Source organism: Microtus pennsylvanicus, chromosome 6 (assembly GCF_037038515.1).
Source record: "Microtus pennsylvanicus isolate mMicPen1 chromosome 6, mMicPen1.hap1, whole genome shotgun sequence".
In the NCBI taxonomy this organism is placed as follows: Eukaryota; Metazoa; Chordata; class Mammalia; order Rodentia; family Cricetidae; genus Microtus; species Microtus pennsylvanicus.
In genome coordinates, this window is record NC_134584.1 from 52,480,311 (window position 1) to 52,501,740 (window position 21,430).

Genomic DNA, 21,430 nt, shown 5'->3' on the forward strand with positions numbered 1-21,430 from the left:
TGTGTATGTGTTGTGCAAGCCCACATGTATGCCACAGCATGTGTGTAGAGGTCAGAGAATAACTTCAGGTGCTGGGCTCCACCTTCTACCGTTTGGCACAGGATCTCACTTGTCTTCACCCATGCGCACCAGGCTTGCTGGCCTGAGAGCATTCAGAGGTTCTGGCTTTGCCTCCTATATCTCCCTGAGAGCACTAGCATTGTGGACACTTGCGCTTCTGGGTCTGGTTCACACAGGTCCTAGGAATCCGAACTCAGACTGACAGGTGTGTGCTGTGTGCTCTTTACGCATTGAACCACCTTCCTCATTCCCATTAATCGCTTTCAATTCAGCTTATCATTATTTTAGTTTCTGAGGACTATTCCTTCATTTTCTTACCATTACCATTTCATAATTGAAATCCCTCCTCAGTGTTCCTTTTGAGGATGGTAATCATGGCTTTTGGAAGTTCTCTTCAGCTTTCTCTGTTCCTTGTTTAGCTTGGTCTATGGGTTTCCTTTAGGCTCCTGCAGTGGAAGTTCACACGGTAGCTGCCATTTTGGGTTGTGGTAATGGGACTGGTTGAGAAATGTGTACAAAGTATGTAGAACTGTGTCTGGAGTGGATAAGAGCTCAATATTTTTATGCTGATTTTTGTTATTCAATGGTTTTCCCAAAGTCCTGGCTATTTACATTCATATATCACCTTGAAATCCCTTTAAAAAATAAACAAAGTTGAACCTTTTCCAGCTAAAATAATAAAAAAATATAAAAAGTTAGTTTTGTAAGAAACCCTAGATTTTCAGTTAAAGAATTTTTTGTTCCTGCATCTGTTTTGATTGGTTTTGAGAAGCAGCCCAAATATTAAAGTAGGAAAACGAAAGTCCTTCTGAAGTTAGTAAACTCTGGAACTTTGATATATATATGTCATTCTAAGTGAAAGAAAATTCCAGTTGTTCTTCATAGTAAAAATTCTCTCCATTTTTTGTTTTCTGACTTTTTTTCCCACGGACAGAAGAGCTGGATAACCCAGGATTGCTAATAATTTACAGCCTATTTTATGTGTGTGACAACCTGTAATTTGAGGAGATGAATGGGTGTATGCTCTGTGGGTGAACGTTATCCCATGTGCTGTTGAGGGGGCAAATGGAGCGTTGCTGTGACTTCAGATACCTAAGTTCACCAGTGAGTGGGTGGAGGTTCTGGTTAGGTGCTATGATAGTCATCTGAGATCCAATCGTATTAGTGATTTAATGGGAGAAGGCCTTCAGAGGAATTCTCCCTCTCCCGTGCATGCTGGCAAGTGTCTGCCTTTGGGCCATTTCATAATTGAAATCCCTCCTCAGTGTTCCTTTTGAGGATGGTAATCATGGCTTTTGGAAGTTCTCTTCAGCTTTCTCTGTTCTTTGTGTAGCTTGGTCTCTGGGTTTGCCCTGCCTTTTCTTATACTGGGACTCTGCTAACTGCATTTCTAAGTGGTTGAGGTTTTTTTTTTTCTGATTTATACTCTTTTATTTGTTTTTAATGATGGACTCTCTGTTCCTAGAGCCCCTGCCATCGATACCATAGACCCTTTGAACTGTCTTCAGAACCATGCTCTTTCTTATATTGTTGACTGAGTTTTCTGTCCCGCCCAGTTCCCCAGCGGTTTAGTCCCAAAAGAAATCACACAGAGGTCTACATTAATCATAAACTGGCCTATTAGCTCAGGCTTCTTATGAACTCTTATAACTTACATTAGCCCATTATTCTCAGTACCTTTTTCAGCAAGGCAGTCACCTCTTGCTTCTTCTGTGTCTGGATAGGGCTGCAGAGGGAGCTTCCCTCTTCCGAGAATTCTCCTGTTCTCATTTACCCACCTCTACTTCCTGTCTGGTTGTCCCGCCCATACTTCCTGCCTGACTACTGGCCAATGAGAGTTTATTTAAAACATAATTGACAGAATATAGACAATTGTCCCTCACCGCTATATGTATAAATACTCATACTGAACAGTGGCTTCTGGGTGGCAAAAGCCCTCTATTTTTGTGTTTGTCTCTGTCCACTAGTTCAACACAGACACACACAGTACTACTGACTTAATAGTCATTACCTTTTGGTTTTTAAGGATGCATACAAGGTAATGGGTTTCATTATGACATTTTCATAGCTCTGTTGTTATACTTGGTTCTTATTCTTCCCTTCTCTCCACCTCCTGTTAATCTTCTCCACAGCACAATCATAAAAACTCCAAGTTGATGTTTACCTGGTGAGCCTGATCAAGGGAGATACAATTTTTGAACCAGATATTCACTAATACATTCATTCATTTGACATTGTTCGTGTAACCAGAGACTTACTTTGATATTGTCAGACTAGATAAACTACTTTTATTTCCTGTATCTTAAGTATGTTAGTTTCAAATGAGCTCAACCCAGAAAAAGCAAAGAATAGAAATCCAAACTCCAAAAGAACCTTAACAACTCATTGCTAAGGACAATCAGACCGGGGATATCAAATGAGATGCTTTCTGAAACAGAGTTCACCTAAGAGATGTTGTTGGATTCCTAGGCAAGAACAAAGGCCATTTTGGAATTGGTATCAGTTTTTATAGGGAAATATAAATGCAAATTAACTTTATTCATTTTATGGGCAATTTTATATATCTTTCTACAATATATGGAAACCCCTACATAAACTTGCCAATGAGCTGTCACTTGGCTATGCTAAAATTGATGTAAACATGCTTGTATCCAGGCAAGGCTCCTAATTCACCACCACGGTGTCCCATTTATATCAGACATATAGAAGCTACACTGTTGGAACAACAGAGAACCTTTTATAATACTATGATCCAAATATATGAAAGGCTATTGACTTTTTAAAGTGGTCACGGCAATTTTTAGGCATATACAAAAGCCATTTGATGAATTCCATCTACCCACAGCCAGTTTTAACTGTTAGCAACCTACTGCCACTCTCGGGTCTATTCTCTTTTCTCTCTCATGTTGAGTTACCATAAGCATTTCCAGGACGGCCTACCATTGCATTGGGAAAATATTTCATTATCTTTTTCTGAAAGAACTCTGTTTTTTATCTTTACGACGTCATTACTGCACCTAAAACAATATTAACAAAATTAAGTTGTCGCTCAAAATGAAGCTATCGGTATCTGATTGACTATGATTGTCTTACCAATGCCCTTGATGATTGTTTTGTGAAAATGATTTCATGTATAGCCTGTAGTTGGCATATTCCTTATGACTATTTTACTGTAAACTTCTCTTGCTTCTCTCTTTTAACACACATTTCAAACATTCAGCTTCTTTGTTGAAAAGGCCAGTTTGAATTTTTCTGGGAAAAAGACCTTCTCCAAGTCCTGGCCTTGCTGATTGTATCCCCCTGGTGTCGTTTTACATCTTCTGCAGCTGTAGTTCCTGTAGCCGGGCATGGATGCTTGATGAGATACAGGCTTCTCTCCGACATGAAAGCGGCTCCGAGGATGGAGTTGACCATTTCCTTCGTGTCCCATCATGAGGCACAGAGTGTCTGCTTCTGTGTTCTCGATGTGGAGATGGAGCCCTGGGTCCAGCTGCCAGCATGGTCTAGCTAGCCATTCTAGGATTTCCCGCTAGCTTTTCTCTTCAGTTTTAGCCGTCACTCAAAGGTTTGGTCTTGCTCCACTGTGGCTTTGGGCTTCTGGATTTAGGAGACTTTCCCTATTTCCACCCTTCCACTCTGGATTTATTCTGGTGTCTTGCTTATTTGTTTTCTTGCATAGTCAATAATGAATTTATAATTCTCTAGTGCTCTGGCCTGCATTAATTTTATGAAATAAAACAGTGCCAGGAACACTGTGAGAAGAGGCTCTCTGGGTTGGGAAACGCTGGGTCCTCGTGTTCCTCTGAGGCATTTGTGTGTGACACATGGCAGCTGAGCCCAATCGAATCCTGAGAAACCCATCAGCTCTGTGTGCTACTGAAGCTGGTGTTTCCACAGCTTGCCCACTGTTTCCTTTTACCCTGAGTGCCTAAGAGGGTCTTATCCGGAGACACATATTTTGAGATACCCTAGAGTATGATAAGGAGTTATCCTTGTGGGACTTGACCAAGTCAAGGTCATGGCCACTAACTGGCGGTACTCTCTTTGAAGAAAAGACAGGTGGATGAGCAAACTCAGGTTCTGACAGCAGCTTGCCATACTGTGTTGTGCTGTGCCGCGCCTTTTGTGAACACAGTCTCATCTATATGGTGCCGAGTTCTTCCACTCTGAATTCCTCCACTCTTTTGTTCTGTTCTGGCATCGAGTACGTCTCCAATGTTGACTATTTCATGTACATTAAATACTGCCAAAGTCCAGTTCTTTCTCAAAGTTAAGAACAGTTGTTCCACAATTCCCTTTCTTTATAATTTGAAGATGCACATACTACATACTCTCTCTCTCTCTCTCTCTCTCTCTCTCTCTCTCTCTCTCTCTCTCTCTCTCTCTCTCTCGTTACTTTATTTCAGGTGTAATATCAGTGCATAAGGAATAGAAAAAACAGTCACGGCAGTAATTTAAAATTTGCTTGTTCGTCTCAGCTATAACTCTAGATTTCTTTTCCCATCAGAAGCTCACAGTCTGTTTTGTGGCTCACTATGGAAAATCGAATTGAGCAAAATTAGGGACAGAGACCAATTTTCCTCTGCTCTGAAGATACCTCCAGCTCCGCACAATAAATGTTTTCCATTAGAGGGAAAATGTTGCGCATTAATGCTCCTGAGAAAAAATAATGATTGCCAGCAATGCCATCAGGAAATGATTTTTTAAATGTTGCAGAGTGTAAGCATGGATCGGGAACTAAACGGGAATACAAATTATTTTGTAGAATTGGGACATTAAGGATAAAAAATCGTTTCTTGGAGAAGAAGTTATTCTAGGAAAGTCTGAATGTTGAGCTTGGGGACATGCACAAGGGACAGAGCAGTAGTAAGACACACAAGTCAGCAAGCTTGATTAAAATAAACAGGAGCAGAGCCAAGGCTCAGAAGACCTGGAGTTCTGTTCTGTGGGATAAGACATGAGAAGGTCTGCGCCTTCTCGTGTTAACGTCGTCATCAGCGACATCAACCATAGACTAAACAGGCTTTGTGCAGCCCTGGGCTTCTGGGTCCTTGGCCGCTGGTTACTGTTGGGTTCCGATTAGGCTTTGGCACTGCTGCCTACGGTGAAGGTCGTACTGTTTTTAATGGTAAATAAAACTTTCCTTTCAAATGGTCATGATTTCAAGTGTGTCTCTTCCTGCAGAATGTGGCAGCAGACACTTGTAATCCCAGCGTTTGGGGAGTAGAGGGAAGTGGATCATGAGTTCAAGGCCAGCCTGGACTACGTAGTGAGCTTCTAACTGAAACACACACACACACGTAAATAAATACATAAAATATTTTGTATGTAGAAAATTCAGGAGAAGGCAAAGAATATGAATGCTAAATATTTTGAAATTTAGAGCCTTCTCTATTTGTCAGAGCCCTGCTCTTTATGGTAAACAACTCTTAATTTTGTTGGTCACAAGAGCAGGTCCAGTATAGATAGTAGCTGTGGATGTTGCTAGTTTCCTCACCCTTTAAGGCTAGTGTGTGTGGTCTGTTCAAATGTATATTGTTGAGAAGGATGAAGACAGACAATGGAAAAATGATGACTACCGTGTAAACATTAATTTAATTGCAACTTTAAGTAATGGATTTGGTTGCATTATGCATTCCTTTATTTTTATTTTATTTTTTATTTTCAACAGTTATTTTTAATGATTAATTTTATTTTTTATTGTTTTTATTGAGCTATATACTTTTCTCCACTGCCCTCCCTTCCTCCCGCCTCCCCTTCTACCCTCTTTCATGGTGCCCATGCTTCCAGTTTACTCAGGAGATTTTGTCTTTTTCTATTTCCCATGTAGATTAGATCCATGTATGTTTCTCTTGGGGTCCTCATTGTTGTCTAGGTTCTCTGGGATAGTGAATTTCAGGTTGTTTTTTTTCTTTGTTTTATGTCTAAAAGTCACTTATGAGTGAGTACATATTATATCTGTCTTTCTAGGTCTGAGTTACCTCACTCATTAAGATGTTTTCTAGATCCATCTCTTTGCCTGCAAATTTCAAGATGTCATTATTTTTTTTCCATTGTGCAATACTCCATTGTGTAAATGTACCACATCTTCTTTATCCATTCTTCAGTCGAGGGGCTTTTAGGTTGTTTCCATGTTCTGGCTAAGGCATCCCTTTATTTTGTTTTACCTCCGGAACGTTGTTTGTAAAATCATTGAACTCAAATAGAAATGTAAGAGGATTTCACAGTTTCAGCCCAATCTTTCATGACCTGCTCGAGGCAATAGTTCACCTCATCGGGCAGATTTTGTTTACTTCACAGTTGATGAATCACTTTGTTCATCTTAAGTATAACACAACTATGTTTTCTAAACCACTTATCATCTGGCCACAATAACAGCTAATGATCAAGTTGGCTCAAAATAATAATCGTCACGGTGAGACACTGGAAGGCTGAGTGTCTTCAGTGTGTGTTAGCAATTCCAGTATTAGGGAACAGAAGGACATGTGAAGATGATAAATGCCAGGGTCAGCAGCTAGGTTGTCACCGAGGTCTGAAGCTCAGATTTAGCGGATCATCTTGGGGTGTGAGTGTTCCGTGCACACGTCTCTAAACAACGAGGCTGTTTTCTGCCCTGAATGTCTACAAGAAGAAGCCGTGCCAGCCAAACTGTGAACAACACTAACTTCTAAAGCTGCTTTAGGGAACTGGTCTGAACCCACAGCAGCCTTCATAATGTGGCTATGGAGATTTATTTATTTATCTTTTTTGGAAATTAAACTTTTAGTGTGTGACCAGTAACTTAAATATGTAGCCGAAAAGGCCTCGAACCATGCTTCTGCTTTTCCATTTGACTCAGCCAGACTTTTGGTTTTTTCAATGCATCTCAGCTTATTTGTCTCTGTTTTAGGCTTAATAATCCACACTCTGTTTCGTTTCCAGAGGTGTGGTGAGGGTCAAATGATTTATGTCAAAGGATACTGTTGAACTTTGAAATTATGTCTCATTAGAAGAGTGTCTGCCTTTCAGTTCGCCAGATTCTGAGTCCGTTAATAGTTCTTTGCTTATTACAAATAAGGAAGATTTATTTTTTCTCTTCATCAGTTATCAGGCCTTTTGATCACAAATGAAATTGGATAGTTCATTTTAACTCTCTAAGAACTCTGCTTCCTGAGTCAGCAAGGGTCCATTTGAGGAAATGTAATTTCAGTCTTAGGTTCTCTGTGAGGACCATATTCTTTGGGGTAAAAAAAAATGTGGAAACGTTGGGTGGCTTTCAGAAACACACAATTGTTCTGCTAGAATTCTCTCGGGGTAGAAGTGGGGTAATAAAATCAGAAATCACAGAATGGCTTCTATGTCAAAGTCAGACTGCCTGACCTTGCCTGTGCAGTTCAAGTAGAAATGAAGAAGGAACACGGAGAAGGAAATTGAGTTTCCCTTCGGGTGTCGCGTGACCACACAGCATCCATCTGGGATTGCACTGTAGGTCAGGCACGTAAGGGCCGAAGGTCCTAGTAGAAATAGTGTTCTCTTGTTTTCTTCCTCATTTCAAAATGCTCCGATTAAAGCCCTGCTCCCCACTATAAAAGAACATGTTTGTGCACACACATACTCCTGTATCCTACCAACATCATTTGTTCTCTGTCTTCCAAAGCTACAGCCAATCATTTAAAGATAGTCAAGAATCCTTTCTGATGTGTGCTTGATTCTTCGTTTTGCTTGTTGGTTTTCTCTTAAAGCCGTTAATGGGACATCCTAGATTGCCAGGCCTCTGGGCAGTTTGGACTCTTCTTCATCTCAACGGAAGGAAGTGTCATGGATTATGGGAGTGTGGCCAGAATCGTCAGATTTCAACCATAAGCTCCCAGTCACCTCTTTCCATGGGTGACTCTTTTCATTCTCAGTGTCATGGTCTGTGTGTCCTGGCTTGTCCCTCTTTTGCTGCAGCGTAGGTGACCCATTTCCCTTTGAAGTTATTTTGTGTCAACATCAGCCGTTCCGACAGCTGGGGAGAGGAATGAAGATTGTGTGAGACGCATCGTGTCCACAACCACACATACCCTGTCTTCTAATGTGGTAAAATAGTCTGGGGAAGCATTTTGGGTTGATTTTTAGTCTTACCCTGTCAGTGAAATCATTGCTTGGGATACTTGTGTTTGTCTGATTGTGTGTGGGAGAGGTTGCTAGGTCTGTAATTATTGCCCTGATTGTTTACGGAAACCCAAAACGCCTTTTGCTTTGCCATCTTTTAGAAGGGTGAGTTGGTAGAACATAGTAAACTTGTAGGACCTGGTGGCCTGAAGAGTCTGGGCAAGCCACTTCTAACACACTGAGAAAGGAGGTCAGGAGACTCTGGATCTGACAAGGAAGGTGTCTTTGTGCAGCTACAGTCCTCTAAGTTGAGCTCTGGGAGACTTCCTAGCTGTGTGATATGGGGCAAAAAGTTGAAGTAGCCTGAGCCTTAGTTTTCCAACTTGTAAACTGTGGATTCCATTTTGAGTTGCAGAGAGGTGGTGGATATAAAAGACTCGGCACAGCTTTCAAGTTGGTAGTGTGAAGGTACAGACAGGATGGCTGTCATCCAGAGGCATCTTCAACGCTCTGGAGATAACACTTTCCTTGTGTTTGAGAAACAGGACTCAGTTTCCCCAATGTAAGAGGAGATTTTCTTCATGGGTTGGTGATGTTGCTCACTTGGTAGAATGATTGCCTAGCACGTACTCATGACAGCCTGAGTTGATCTCCAACACCACATAAACTAATCAGGGTGGCCATGTCTGTAATTCCATAGTTCAGAACGTAGAGACAGAAGACTTGGAAATTCATGCTCATCCTTGGCTAGCCTGAGAGGCTCTCTCTCAAGAAGAAAAGAAAAAGGAAAAAGAGAAAACCAGTTAGGCACGGCCGGTGCCTTTGAGCAAGCTGAAGTTCAGCCTCACCTCCTCACCTTGCCCTTGGGGTTCTCCTTTGCTTCAGAGACTCTCGGCTCTGACCATTGCTTCTCCAGGTGATCTGGTCTACTTCCTATGCCCCTGGCTGCTGCTCCCCCATGAGCCCCTTCTACTGGAAAAAGAAAAAAAGCTGGGGAGGGAGTAGCAAAAAGATGGAGCCCTGTAGGTGAAATTCTGCCCTTCATTTTTACCGAGACTTGCATACCACATTCCCTAGCAGCCAAAAATTCCTGTCTGGAGAGAAAGGTTAGAAACATCGCTGTTATTCAGATGGAGACAGGTATGATATCTGTCTAAATCATGCTGGCTTAGGATAAAATGTGGCAAAGATGATAATGGTTTCCTTTTGGTGATTGACAGAGAGATGGGTGGACCTCAGGGTGACCACCCTCGCTCTCCGAGCAGCGTTTATGCCTCTTTGCCTCCGGCTATAACTAGAAGTCCCTTTCCTTCAATTTTGCTATATTGCCACATCTGGGTGGGGGGGATTGGTTTTTGGAAGAAACGCAATGGAAATGATTTGCAGTGAGTATGTTTCTTTCTTCAAATCAAAGTGCCCCTTCATCTCTCCCTTTAAAGCACAATATAGAAGAAGCTTTTATCAGAAAAGGGAGAAGGTGCCTGCTGTTGCTAGGCAACCATAAAAAAATCGCTGCAAGCCCAGTTACAGTCGCTGTTGGTGAGATTTTCCCAGAAACCTAGCTGCTCTTGCAAAGTTCTTTGTGTAGCAGTAACAGAAATGCATGGCGGGAGGATAGAAGGTCTTCCTCATCCTTCAACACCCCTTTCCCACCCCTTGTCTACACTCTTCAAGCCCCAGATGAATGGAGTCTTGAGACCAATTTGTTGATTATTTAATTGTTGTTTATTTACTTGTTGAGACAGGGTTTCTCTGTGTAGCCCTGGCTGTCCTGAATATCACTCTGTAGATCAGGCTGGCCCTGAACTCACAGAGATCCATCCACATATGCCTCTCGAGTGCTGGGATTAAAAGCATGTGCATGCACACAGCCTGAGAGCAATTCTTGCTGTGGGTGTTCTGAAGGAAGATGCTATGCAGATACATATGTGGTTACCATACACAGAAGGTTATCTTCATTTTCAAGACTTGACTCCACTTAAGGAAGCCCATGGGAATCCCTTTCTCTTGTAGCAGTGATGTAACGGCTAGGAATGGGACCAGTCTTTACACACTTGACACTTCCTTAAGAGTCTTCCATGAAGGTTATTTTTACTCCAAGGAGATGCGTGTGCCTACAATTGAATACTGATGACATCACTAGATAGCTGCTGTGTTCCTCTCATCCTGGGCTTGGGCATTCTCTCTCTGGCTGACCGTGAGGCCACTATATTTCCAGATTCTGAGGCAAGGTGCCATCTGCCGTGTGGATCCCAAGTGGAGTCTCGTGTGACCTGTGGTGTCTTTCTGTTGCAGATTTGAACTCCTTCCAGAGTGACTCCCCACACCCCCAGGACACAAGTCAACATGGTCCTCAGCCACAGACGCTCCCCACAGAAGTGAAGCTAACTCTCCCAATGGTGGCCAGTCAAGGTGGGGATGCTGGAGATGGAGCTGAAGAAAACATTGTTTACCTCTGATCATGTGCTCCTTTGTTTTCTCCAAGGAAACCAACAAAAACACTGGCACTTTGGGGAGAACCTTCCCTGGGCCCCAGTCTTTGTGTGTGTGATTGTCCGTGCCCAAATTGCTTTAAGAAGAATATTTAATATTTCATTCAAGTTCATTCTTTTGGGCATGAGTCTAATAATTAAATTATTGAAAACGGCTCTGTGTGTATTGTCTTTAACTTCTCTCACCCACTTTCAAGTTTGTAGACGAGAAACTTAACTTCACTGAGTTGAAGGATGGGAAAAAGTTGTTTTGACTTTGAATTCCATATTGTACATTGTAGCCATTCATCTGGAGAGTGAAATGCCTTTTAAGGTAAAGATGAAGCCATTTTGATGGGGAGAATGATCTTTGCCAGGGGCCAACAGCTGTCCAGCGGTTGCTCATTGACTATGACCTGGATAACCTCAAAGGCAGAGATGGCTTTGGGAAAGGCCTTTTCTCGCTTTGCTCTTATGTGTCTGGGACATCAGAGTTGGAGCGCTGTCACTCTCACCATGTAGCGCGTGTGTCCCATCTAAGCATGTGTGTCCCATCTAAGCATCTGTTCTGACGGGGCAGACGCTGTGCTTCAACACAGTCCGGACACAGCAAGGGCCTGAGTCATCCACTCTGAGGCTCACTTTCTTGTTCTACTGCTGGCTGGTTCTGCGGCTCTATTCAGCAGCGTCTCTGAGGCGAGCCCGGAGCCTCCCACAAGATAGACCTCACTGGGCTCTGCTGGCAGAGGAATGAGTGTGAAGATCCCCATCCACTACAATGAACTCATCCCTTCAGTTCTTAAGGACAGAGTAGCTAGGCTTGGGGAAGCTTGCTGCCTGCATGGGCTTTTCTCCAGAGGGACAAGTGGCACTTCTTGATTTTAGAGCACCATGGATCTCTGTGAGAAAATAAACCAGGAAATGTCTTCATCTTGTTCTTCGGAAATATTTGTATTACATTCCGGTCAGTGTCAATAAATACCTTTTACCTCATTGTTTTACTCTGTAACTTTAATATTAAGCATAGGACCATAGCCAAGCACACATTGCACACACACATACACACAAATAGGTCCTCATAGAAACTGAAAGGGAAGAGGGACCATTAAATTCACCCTGAATTGAAGCAACGACTTGGGGAGACATGATGGGAAGGAAAGAGAAGTTACTTGGGTCCCAGCTCATTTTTTCTGAAGTTATAAACCATCTTTATGTTAGATTTTTACTTACAAAAGTCAAATCTTAAGGTTTTGAAGAACCTCTTCTGAAGGGTGCTTTTTTCTATTTCCTGCCACATCTATGCTTTTCTTAAAGTGCATTTAAAAGTTTGGTGACAAAGTTTTCCCCCAGAATGTCTGCCCATTAAAATTCAAACCACCTATTAAAACTCTGCTCTGTCACTTTACCCCCAAGGCAAACTCCCAATGAAATGACACATCCCCTCTCTCCACCAAAGACACCTAGGAAGGAAAATCTTCTGGCTCCGCTAAAGCTGCCCTTGGAATCCTAGATTCCCTGGAATGAAAAGCGTGGAGTTATTTCAGTCTAAGTCTTTGCTCTGATAACTATAAATATCTTCCCTCTCTTTTCATGACACTGGAAATGAAAACAGTAAAAATATGTAAGGATGTTAAAGTCCCCATGGGTTCTGCTTTAAAATCTCTGCTTAGTTGACTTTAAAGCCCTGAAAACCAGCGTCTTCGTGCAGCCCCTTGGGATGGCCTTGGCAGTTTTTGAGATACTTGTATTTGCAGGTTCATTTTGACCATTCTCTTATCGAATATTTAATATTTTGAAGTTTTAACTGATGCAGTTAATGTTCAAGTTTCCTTGGGATGTCCTTCCTTTTCACATGCCTTTGCTATGTGTGAGCACAAATCCTCTTCCGTTGGAATAGCTCCTATGTTCTACACATTGTTATCGCTATCTTGATGGCAGGACACGGGGCCTTTGAGAGGTGGTTACATCCTAAGGGTAGAACTTACATAAATGGGGTTAATGTATTTATTAACAGAAACCTTGGGAAAAGCCCTTAGTCTTTTCATCAGATGGAGGACATGGCAAGAAGATGTTTTCTGTAACCCAGGAAGCTGGCACCCACCAGACACCAAATCTGCTAACACATCGCTCTCCGACTTTCCAGCTCTTGGAGTGTTGAGACACAAAGTTCTTTCTTTCATAAATGACCTAGCTTGTGATATTTTGTTAGAGTAACCTGAACAGGCTAAGACAGACCTCAACAGAGGTTGTTGACTCCTCCACAAATTCACTCATACGTAAGTGTCCCCGACAAGGTTCTGCTGTGCCCACCAAGTTGAATCTTAGAGGAGGGAGCCATCCTTTTGTCCCGGAGTGGAAAGCATGTTGTTCTGCCCCTTCCAGGATGTGTGTATTTATGCATCATCTCCAGTCCAAGTTGTTCTGCCTTTATCAGGATGTGTGACTGCTGTATCTATACACCTGCCAGCACACTCACAGTGGGGAGCCTGTTCATTCAGGAAAATTAACGAAAACAGTTGCTGCTAAGGAGAGTTTGTGTGTGTGTGTGTGTGTGTGTGTGTGTGTGTGTGTGTGTGTGTGTACATAAGCATGTCATGTAAGTTAAGAAGATAGCACAATTCAGTCACGAGATAACAGGTAATAGAAAGTAGTAGATATTCCTTCCTGTGCCCTGAATCACTCGTGTCCTACCCTTTCTGACTTTCCCATCCAGGGGCAGCAGTACTTGGCTATTGAGAGAATGAACATTATTGAAGCAAATGTTCCACTTAACTAGCTGTGTGACTTCGATATTCTGTTTTACCTCTCTGATTCTTGGTCCATAAAAAATGAGGGTAGTTACCTCATGGGGTTGCTGTGAGGATTAAACAATTAAACAATGTGATTAGAACAGAGCCTAGGGCATAATAGTCGCTCAAATATATGTTATCTAGTATCGCCTTTACAAATCTATTAATAACTGCTCGGCTTAGCCCCAAATGTTAGGAAGATTGTTCTCGCTTGCCAGAGGCTGTGAATGGAGAGTATGTATGAGCTCTTGAAGGTGGCTAGAGCTGGGATTGGAGTAAGTTCCCTGAAGGTTAGCTTCCAACTTATTCACAGCCCTAAATGTCCTGTCACTCACGTAATCAAGACTGTATTCAAGAGGCCAAGCAGCCTGTCAGGGATGCAATGAAGATGAACAGGTCCGCACATCTGCACTAGCACGTGAGTAGATGGTCCTGACAATGGCACAGAAAATGACCCGGAGACGTGCAGGTTGTCATGAGAACTCACGGGAAGACACTGCTGGGGCAGGGATATGTGGATCTGGGAGTGGGGCAGGCTAAAGAAAGAGATGCCCGAGGCTTCAGTAATGGAAAAGACAGACAAGACGTTTTCTGCAAGTTGGGATGGGGACAAGTATGAGTCTGGAATATAAAATGAGAAGACAGAGATGATGTAGTAGGCATTTGGAGGAGCCCATAATCAGTTTCCTCTCTTGGATTAGATATCCTATGAAATGGTCTCTCTTTGTCTCTTCAATCGCCCCTTATACGTGTAGCAGGGAAACAAGGAAATCCTTCCCTTCTTACCCTGGTAACTGACTGGGTTTTGCCAAAGGCCAAAATACAGAGTGGAGAGGACTATCTTCCCATATGACCGTGCTCTTAAATTGTGACGAAATGCCCTCATTTCCTCCCCTTTCTATGCCAACCTCTATGAGCAATACGGATTCTAGTCAAATGGGCACTGACATACTGCCTCCTTGGTCCTAAATTGTAATGGAAAAGATCCCAGGAGTCCCTGGGATCCCTGAGGATGTAGATTGGATCAAGTTCCATGGAAGGCTTCTTTGGGGTGAAACTGGGAATCTGTACAATGATCCACTAGGTAGGACTATGACGGGAGAGGGGAAGGAGAGAGGGGCTGTCTCACTTTGTTCTTCTCTCTTCTCCTTGTCAACTCTTCCACTGCCTCCAGATCCCATTTTCATTATCATTAGAGGTATGTGCAGAAGGAAAAATAGACAAAGAAAGAAGAGAGAGAGAGAGAGAGAGAGAGAGAGAGAGAGAGAGAGAGGGGGGGGGGGGGGAGGGGGCACATGGATAGAAAATTCCAGAATCTTATGGCTAACATGAAGACATCAGTGTTCTTCCCTGACTGGCTCTTCTGCACAGATGTCCTCTTGGTGGTTTGACTGAGGTGCCCCGCACAGTCTTGGGTATTCAAGTACTTGGTCTCTCCAGTTGGCAGCACAGTTTGGTTTGGTTTAGGAGGTGTTGGCTTGCTATTGGAAATATGTTCCTGGGGGCAGGCTTTGAGAGTTTAAAGACTCCTGCTATTTCTAGTTTGCTCTTTCAGACTCATGCTTGCAGTTCAAGATGCGAGTCCTCAGCTTCCTGTTCCTGCTGCCATTTCTGCTGCTTGTTGCCATGTCTCCTGCCATGAGAGCCTCTTACCCCTCTGGAACCGTGTGCCCAGATAAACTCCTTAGTAAGTTTCCCTGGCCGTGGTTTTAACACAGCAACAGAGAAGTAGCTGATAGGCCTTTTACCAGAGTAAAAGAGGCAATAAAAAGGTGCTGGAAAGCCAAACAGACCCGAGCCCTGCTTCCTGAATGTCTTCCAGCAGTACTGGCTTCCACACCCCCAAAGGTCCCATTTGTAGAGCGTGGACTAACACGAGGCAACACCTATGCTCTTGGAGTCCAAGGTGAGAGGAGCCGTGCCAGCTGGACAGTCCTTCAGCCATGCTTCTAAGCTGAGCTGTTTATCTATAAAGTGGGGGTGTTGGCGAGAGCCAGACCTAGCAGAACTGGAGTAAGAACTGTGTGAATTGAGCCCAGGACAGATAATGGCACACAGCAAGCATCCCAAAAGGGACACATGCAGGTAATAGGGTTGACAAAAAGGTGTGTATGAGTGTGTTTGAGAAACAATGCAGCAGGGGCCTTATTCAGTGTTTCGCAGTTCATGATCCAGTGTCCTGGAAGACATCCAAGACCCAAGAGTACACCATGCTGAGCTCAGAGGATGAGCTCCAAGCTCCACATGGCAGGAGGGGATGAAGAGTCTTTGGAAGTCTCAGACCAGAGTCTCCAGAACAGGAATCAGAACCCAATCAATTCCATCTCTTTGCCTCTGGCTCCTGGGTTTATGGACGTCACTTCAAATGGATGATTCCATGTGGCTTCTGGTGGGGTAACTTCCAGGGGATCATGGTTCAGGGGTTTTGTAGGGGTCTCATGGCTGAGAAACTTCACATGGTATTAATTGAATTTCAGCAATCGGCCCTCCAATATAATGCTTAAAAAGGTGGCCAGTCAGGAGTTTTAAATATTACCAATGACTAAGACACTTTTTTGCTAATTTCACTAGCTTCTACAGATGTATTAAAGAAATGTCCCCTATTCCCACAAAAGTCCCAGCTCCTGTTCTGTCAGAGGATTTTAATTCATAGGCCTAGCAACCATGCTGCTCAGTTTACCTCCATCTTTAGTCAATCCAGGTGTGCCCAGGTGATGTGGGAGTGATTTCTTTCTAATCTGTTGCTTTCATTGGTTAATTAATAAAGAAACTGCCTAGGCCCATTTGATAGGCCAACCCTTAGGTGGGTGGAGTAAACAGAACAGAATGCTAGGAGAAAGAAAGCTGAGTCAGTGAGTTGCCATGATTCTCCCACTCCAGACAGACGCAGGTTAAGATCTTCTCTGGTAAGCCACCTCGTGGGCTACACAGATTATTAGAAATGGGTTAGATCAATATGTAAGAGCTAGCCAATAAGAGGCTGGAACTAATGGGCCAGGCAGTGTTTAAATGAATACAGTTTCCGTGTAATTATTTCAGGTAAAGCTAGCCGGGTGGCAGGACGCAGCCCGCCACTCCTATTACAACACCCAGGGATCCATGGAGTCAGCTCCAGGGAAAGGTTAGGAAGTTTCCCTTGTTCAGATGCTCATCGGAGGCCCCCCCTTTTTTCCCATAAAAGAAACTTTACAAGTCTGTTAAAATTCATTTTTAACTTACCTATTAGTTTGTCAGTGTTTTCCCCTTCTTTCTCCTCAGATGACTTCATTGTGTTGCCTGGCTGTGTGTAGAAGGGGGCAGTGAAGGGAGATTAGCTGGATGCTTTCTAAATGGTTCACTTCTGGTTAGCGACTCAGGTTAAACATTCAACAATGGGTGTTGGTGTGATTTGAAATTTACCCACTGGGGGTAAATGTTAACTTACTCCCCCCCACCATGTTTTCTATACCTCTTGCCCATGGCTGAGGTCTAAGGGCCCTGACATCACGCAGGCTTCCTGGGCACTTTCCAGAGCTTATTTTTACAAGCTATAACACATCAGCTTCAAATATAAACACGAACACAGCCAGCATCAACGAGAGCATCTGCATGGGCCAGGGAGCTAAAACAGATCCCCAGAAAGGATTTGCCATTTTCCTTGGCACCGTCACGTCCTTGGAAAACTTGGGTCCATCTTGCCACTGCTGGCAAGGTGGACTGTGATTGGCCGAAGACAGTGGCAGCAAAGCAGTGGGCTTTGAATTAAAGTCGGAGGAGCCAAGGCTCAGAAAACACCCCTTGAAGATCTGCTTTCAAATACTTGCCTTCTCCTTATGACCCAGCAAACAGCCAAGGTCATCAATCTTTTTAGCACAGGAATTTCTTGCGACGTAAAGGTAGTGATGCAGGTTTTTCCTTCCTTATCTACTTCTCAATACCTTGAAAAAAAAAAGCGCTTTCTTCTATTCCCAGTTTAAAGCTGTTGTTGTTTTTGCCATGGTGAATATACGACCTGATCCTTTCAGGCGAGCGGCTCCTCGCAAAGTTCTCATTAGATCTGACACTAGAATTAATGTAAACGTACCTTGGTTGAGGCCATATTGTGACTCACTCACATGCAGGGAGACTTTCTAACGTGGAGTCTGAGCCTGCTAAGCACGGTTGCTATGGAGACGGTGTGAGAGATTAATTAAGGCTCGAACAGATGTTGTGAAGTGTGTGGAGTACGCTGTTTGCTGTTAGCAATTAAAGAGGGTGTGTTTGGAAGGGAGAGGAGCAAAATTGAGGTAGTGCGATAAAGCAGGCTGGTCATGTGACCCTTTCCTCCAGCAACTCACCAACAACCCTGCTAAGTCCACCTACCCAGGCCAGACAGAACAATTACTTGAACTGGCCAATCTTCCTTTCTTGGTCTGATTTCTAAGCTGCTGTTAGGATTCAGGCATTATGCCGGCCTGCCCTGTTATCTGGCAGGACACACCCGGCCCAGGGTCCTAGTCTGTAGGCACGTGCAACGGTCCCTTTAAGAGACCAGCGCCACCTACTCCCGCTGTCTTCAGCCCTCTTCCTTTCTGCCATTTCTAGAGGACGCAGCTTTCTGTCCCTCTCTGTCTCTCTCTCTTTTCTCCCCCCTCCGCATCTCTGTCTCTGTCTCTCTGTCTCTGTCTCTCTCTGTCTCTCTCGTTCTATCTTTCCTCTCCCATTTCTTCTCAATAAACTCCACATTCAAGCTCTGTCTGTATGGCGTATTTGTCTCCCGCCGGAGGTCCTCACCCACCATGGGACCTGCCAGGGTCCCTCTCGCGCCGTAATCATAATACTTGGATCAGTCATCTCTCTGGACACCTGAAGATCAAGCTGGAGTGTCAATGGTTTTTCAACTGCCTGGCAGGGAGTTTACACACTGGAGTTAGTCATCCAGACTGCTAGGCGTACTCTAGTGGTGCCTTGTCTACCGAGGGGGAGACTGACCGGTCCACTGTCACGGGCGAACTGTCATGGGAGGTTTTCAAGACTAGAAAGTGAATAGGCACCAATCCCGTTCAAGTTTCATTTGGAGACTATTGATTTCAGGGTGGACTAAATCTTTTGATTGAAATTAAAACAACAATAACAACACTGTTATTGTTTACTTTAACCTGAATTAAATGTTAGTATCAAGATGAGAGCAGCTCTGGGGTAAGAGCTGACCCGTGGCGAGCTTTCTCAGGGGCCGGGTTCCCAGCCTAACATCTGGGCGGTGTTTGGAATGGGGTAGTGAGACCGGAACAGAGATTTCCAACATGGAGTTTAGCAAACTGGGGTCCGTTTGCATCCTATTTAACATTCCCTCGTGAATTCGAGGCCAGCCTGGTCTAGAAAAGCTAGTTCCAGGACAGGAACCAAAAGCTATGGAGAAACCCTGTCTCGAAAATAAAAAAACAAAAAACAAAAACATTCCCTCTGGGCAGCATCCCCACACAGCTTCCTCCTGGCCGCCAGAAAGTGGTTAATGGCTGGAAATAGCTCTAGGCTTTTCCTGGGGGTGGGGGAGCAATTTTACTTGGGCTGGCATCCTTTTTTCTTGGTCTCACAGCAGTAGAAGTGGAGTGGTCTGAAGACAAGGAGTCAGAGAGCATCCTAGAAGAACTCTGTTTTGGGGTGGGGCTGGGGTGGGGCTCTTTACCTGGTGGTGGAAACTCTGCTTCCTAGGGTCCACAGAAGCCCTAAGGTCTGAGGGGTCACAAATGGGTTTGTTGTTCGGCACAGGCTCTTCAACTAATCTTGGTGTCTTCTCATCTCTCCCTTCTTCTAGGTTCCCCTTTCAACTAAGTACCGTCTTCAGGAGACACCTATCTTAGAGCAGGTCAGCTGTTTTCCAGGTGTATGCTGCTGAAAAATTACAGAGGTAGAGAAGGGACAAATTGGATCCATGGGAAATCGTCACCAGCTTTCTTCCTGCAGATGACCTAAAGCTCACCTGCTCTGAATCTTGGTCATTGAACTTGTTTTGCCTCTCCTTTTCCCTCATTTGAAGGTTGTCCGCCTTGAACCCATGAGATGAGTCTTTTACTGAGACCACAGAAGCGGAAAGAAGTGGGATTTGCCCTTTGACTCAACTGTGATTCCTACGCCTCTCATCATGAGTAAGAAAAACGACCTTTGAAAAATATGTCTGCCCGCTTTTTCTTTTTTTCCGAACACATATAGATAAAAGGGGATGCATATTCTGGGTTTGATGTCTTAAAACAAAACTGGGCCGTGAGGAAGAAACATCAGTGGTTTGATGTCCCTGAAGGGACACCTTGTTTGGTAAAAGAGCAACGACAGAGACTTTAGAACAATGGGGATAAAAGTAAAAAGTGATTCACATGGAAAAATTTACTTCTTCTACTCCAGTCATCAAATTTTGAGAAAATGTTTTATTCTTAGCAAACACTGGCATGCATTCTTCGTGTGTGTGTGTGTGTGTGTGTGTGTGTGTGTGTGTGTGGTGAGAGAGAGAGAGAGAGAGAGAGAGAGAGAGAGAGGTGGCACGTGTGTATACTTACATGTCTGCACACTTAATTTGTCCTCACTTTAATATACCTGTTGCCTCGGTAACAGAATTAGCTACTCTCCTTCTATTATGCCTTTCCAAATGTTACTATGACCAAAAAAATCCAGCTTCCCCGTGGCCATGGTGCTACAGACACAATCTGCTATTGCATTACATGGTCTTAGGGCATTTGCATTGCTAGTAGCAGAATACCATAGCCTTGGTGGGTTCTAAGCAGCAGAGGCTCTGGAGGCTGGGAAATATAAGATTAAGGTCCAATTTCCTCATTTACAGATAGCTCTGTCTAACTGTGTCCTCACAAAGCAAAAGAGGCATGACAAGCGTCAAGGGTCTCTTTCATTAAGACAGGAATACAAGGCCCCACTCCCTAATGTCACCTTGGTTATGTTTTCAACACATAAATGAGGTAGAGGACTGGTATTCATACCACTGCATCCATCCGCCTATGAAGATGAGAAAAATTATAATATATTGTACTTCTTACACAAGCACTGGTCAATAGTGCAGGATTTAGTTCCTCTGTATTTTTTATACATAAACCATTCATCATCATAAAGTAAATGAAGTCTACCATGCCCAGGACTCTACTGAGTATGGGGACACAGCAAGGCACAGATCCTAAGATATCTACCATCCACAAGAACACTATTTATGCAATCAGGCAACACCTAGATAAGCAGGGAAAGACTACCAGATCCCATGGAGCATCAAAACAGTAGACAGCAGCTGGGTGATGTGGTGACTACAGCCTCTGCCACGCTGGGCACCTTACAGACTGGGCTTCTGGATATGCTTGCATTAGAGAGTGATTTCTTCAATTCTTCCCCAAGAACGGTTTGGTGGAACTGAGACAGAAGTCTCACTGAATTACAAAAGGGTGAAACAAATGGCTTAGAATTGTTGAAGAACCAGCTCGCTCTCTCTCTCTCTCTCTCTCTCTCTCTCTCTCTCTCTCTCTCTCTCAAAAAAAAAAATAATAATAGAAGTGGCAATAAAATGAACTGCCTAGTGGGGTGGTGGTGGCACACCCCGTTAACCAGCAGAAGCAGGTGGATCTCTGTGAGTTCGAGGCCAGCCTGGACTACAGCACGAGTTCCAGGACAGCCACCACCAAAGCTACACAGAGAGAAACCCTGTCTCAGAAAAGTCACCTGTCTACACGGATGTGTGATTGTAGGGGCTAACATAGGGAGACGTGTTCTGAGAATCCAGGTGTGGAGGCTGTCACTGGCAAAACCTTTGTTTTGAGTTTCTGTCTGATGTTAGGACTTTAAAGTTTTTGATTTAATTTAACTTGGTCTCAATAAGGGCATACTATACCTCCCAGAGGTTTTGGGGAGTGTGTGGATGAAGTTTAGATTGTTAGGGCAAGGAGGGAAAGATGAACTAACTGCTTCTCCCTGACCACTCTAAGTCACAGGCGCCACCCCCACAGCAAAGGACATGGGAGTAAAGAAAAGCATAACAAGTTTCTTTACTCAAAGTCTTACATGGTGTGGAGCCTTCAGAATTGAAGACCC

At 43.7% G+C, this 21,430-nt stretch overlaps 1 protein-coding gene and 1 long non-coding RNA gene across 4 annotated transcripts in view; one reads left to right on the plus strand and one right to left on the minus strand.

The window, feature by feature from the left end:
• The window catches only part of Arhgef28 (Rho guanine nucleotide exchange factor 28), a 290,004-nt gene extending 279,224 nt beyond the window's left edge, over positions 1-10,780 (plus strand). For 2 of the 3 annotated variants that reach the window (XM_075976247.1, XM_075976246.1), the window contains exon 36: positions 10,429-10,780. In XM_075976247.1, coding sequence (XP_075832362.1) covers positions 10,429-10,592 — 164 coding nt within the window. In that variant the 3' untranslated portion in view covers positions 10,593-10,780. The remainder of the gene's footprint in view (positions 1-10,428) is intronic. The other variant, XM_075976248.1, reaches the window with a different exon arrangement.
• A 602-nt stretch (positions 10,781-11,382) lies between these two features.
• Positions 11,383-17,493, minus strand: LOC142851983 (uncharacterized). The gene is made up of 3 exons (XR_012910893.1): positions 17,457-17,493; positions 16,613-16,673; positions 11,383-11,503 (listed from the first exon to the last, which is right to left on the minus strand). It is a non-coding gene; the product is annotated as an uncharacterized LOC142851983 (long non-coding RNA).
• Between the last annotated feature and the right edge of the window lie 3,937 nt (positions 17,494-21,430).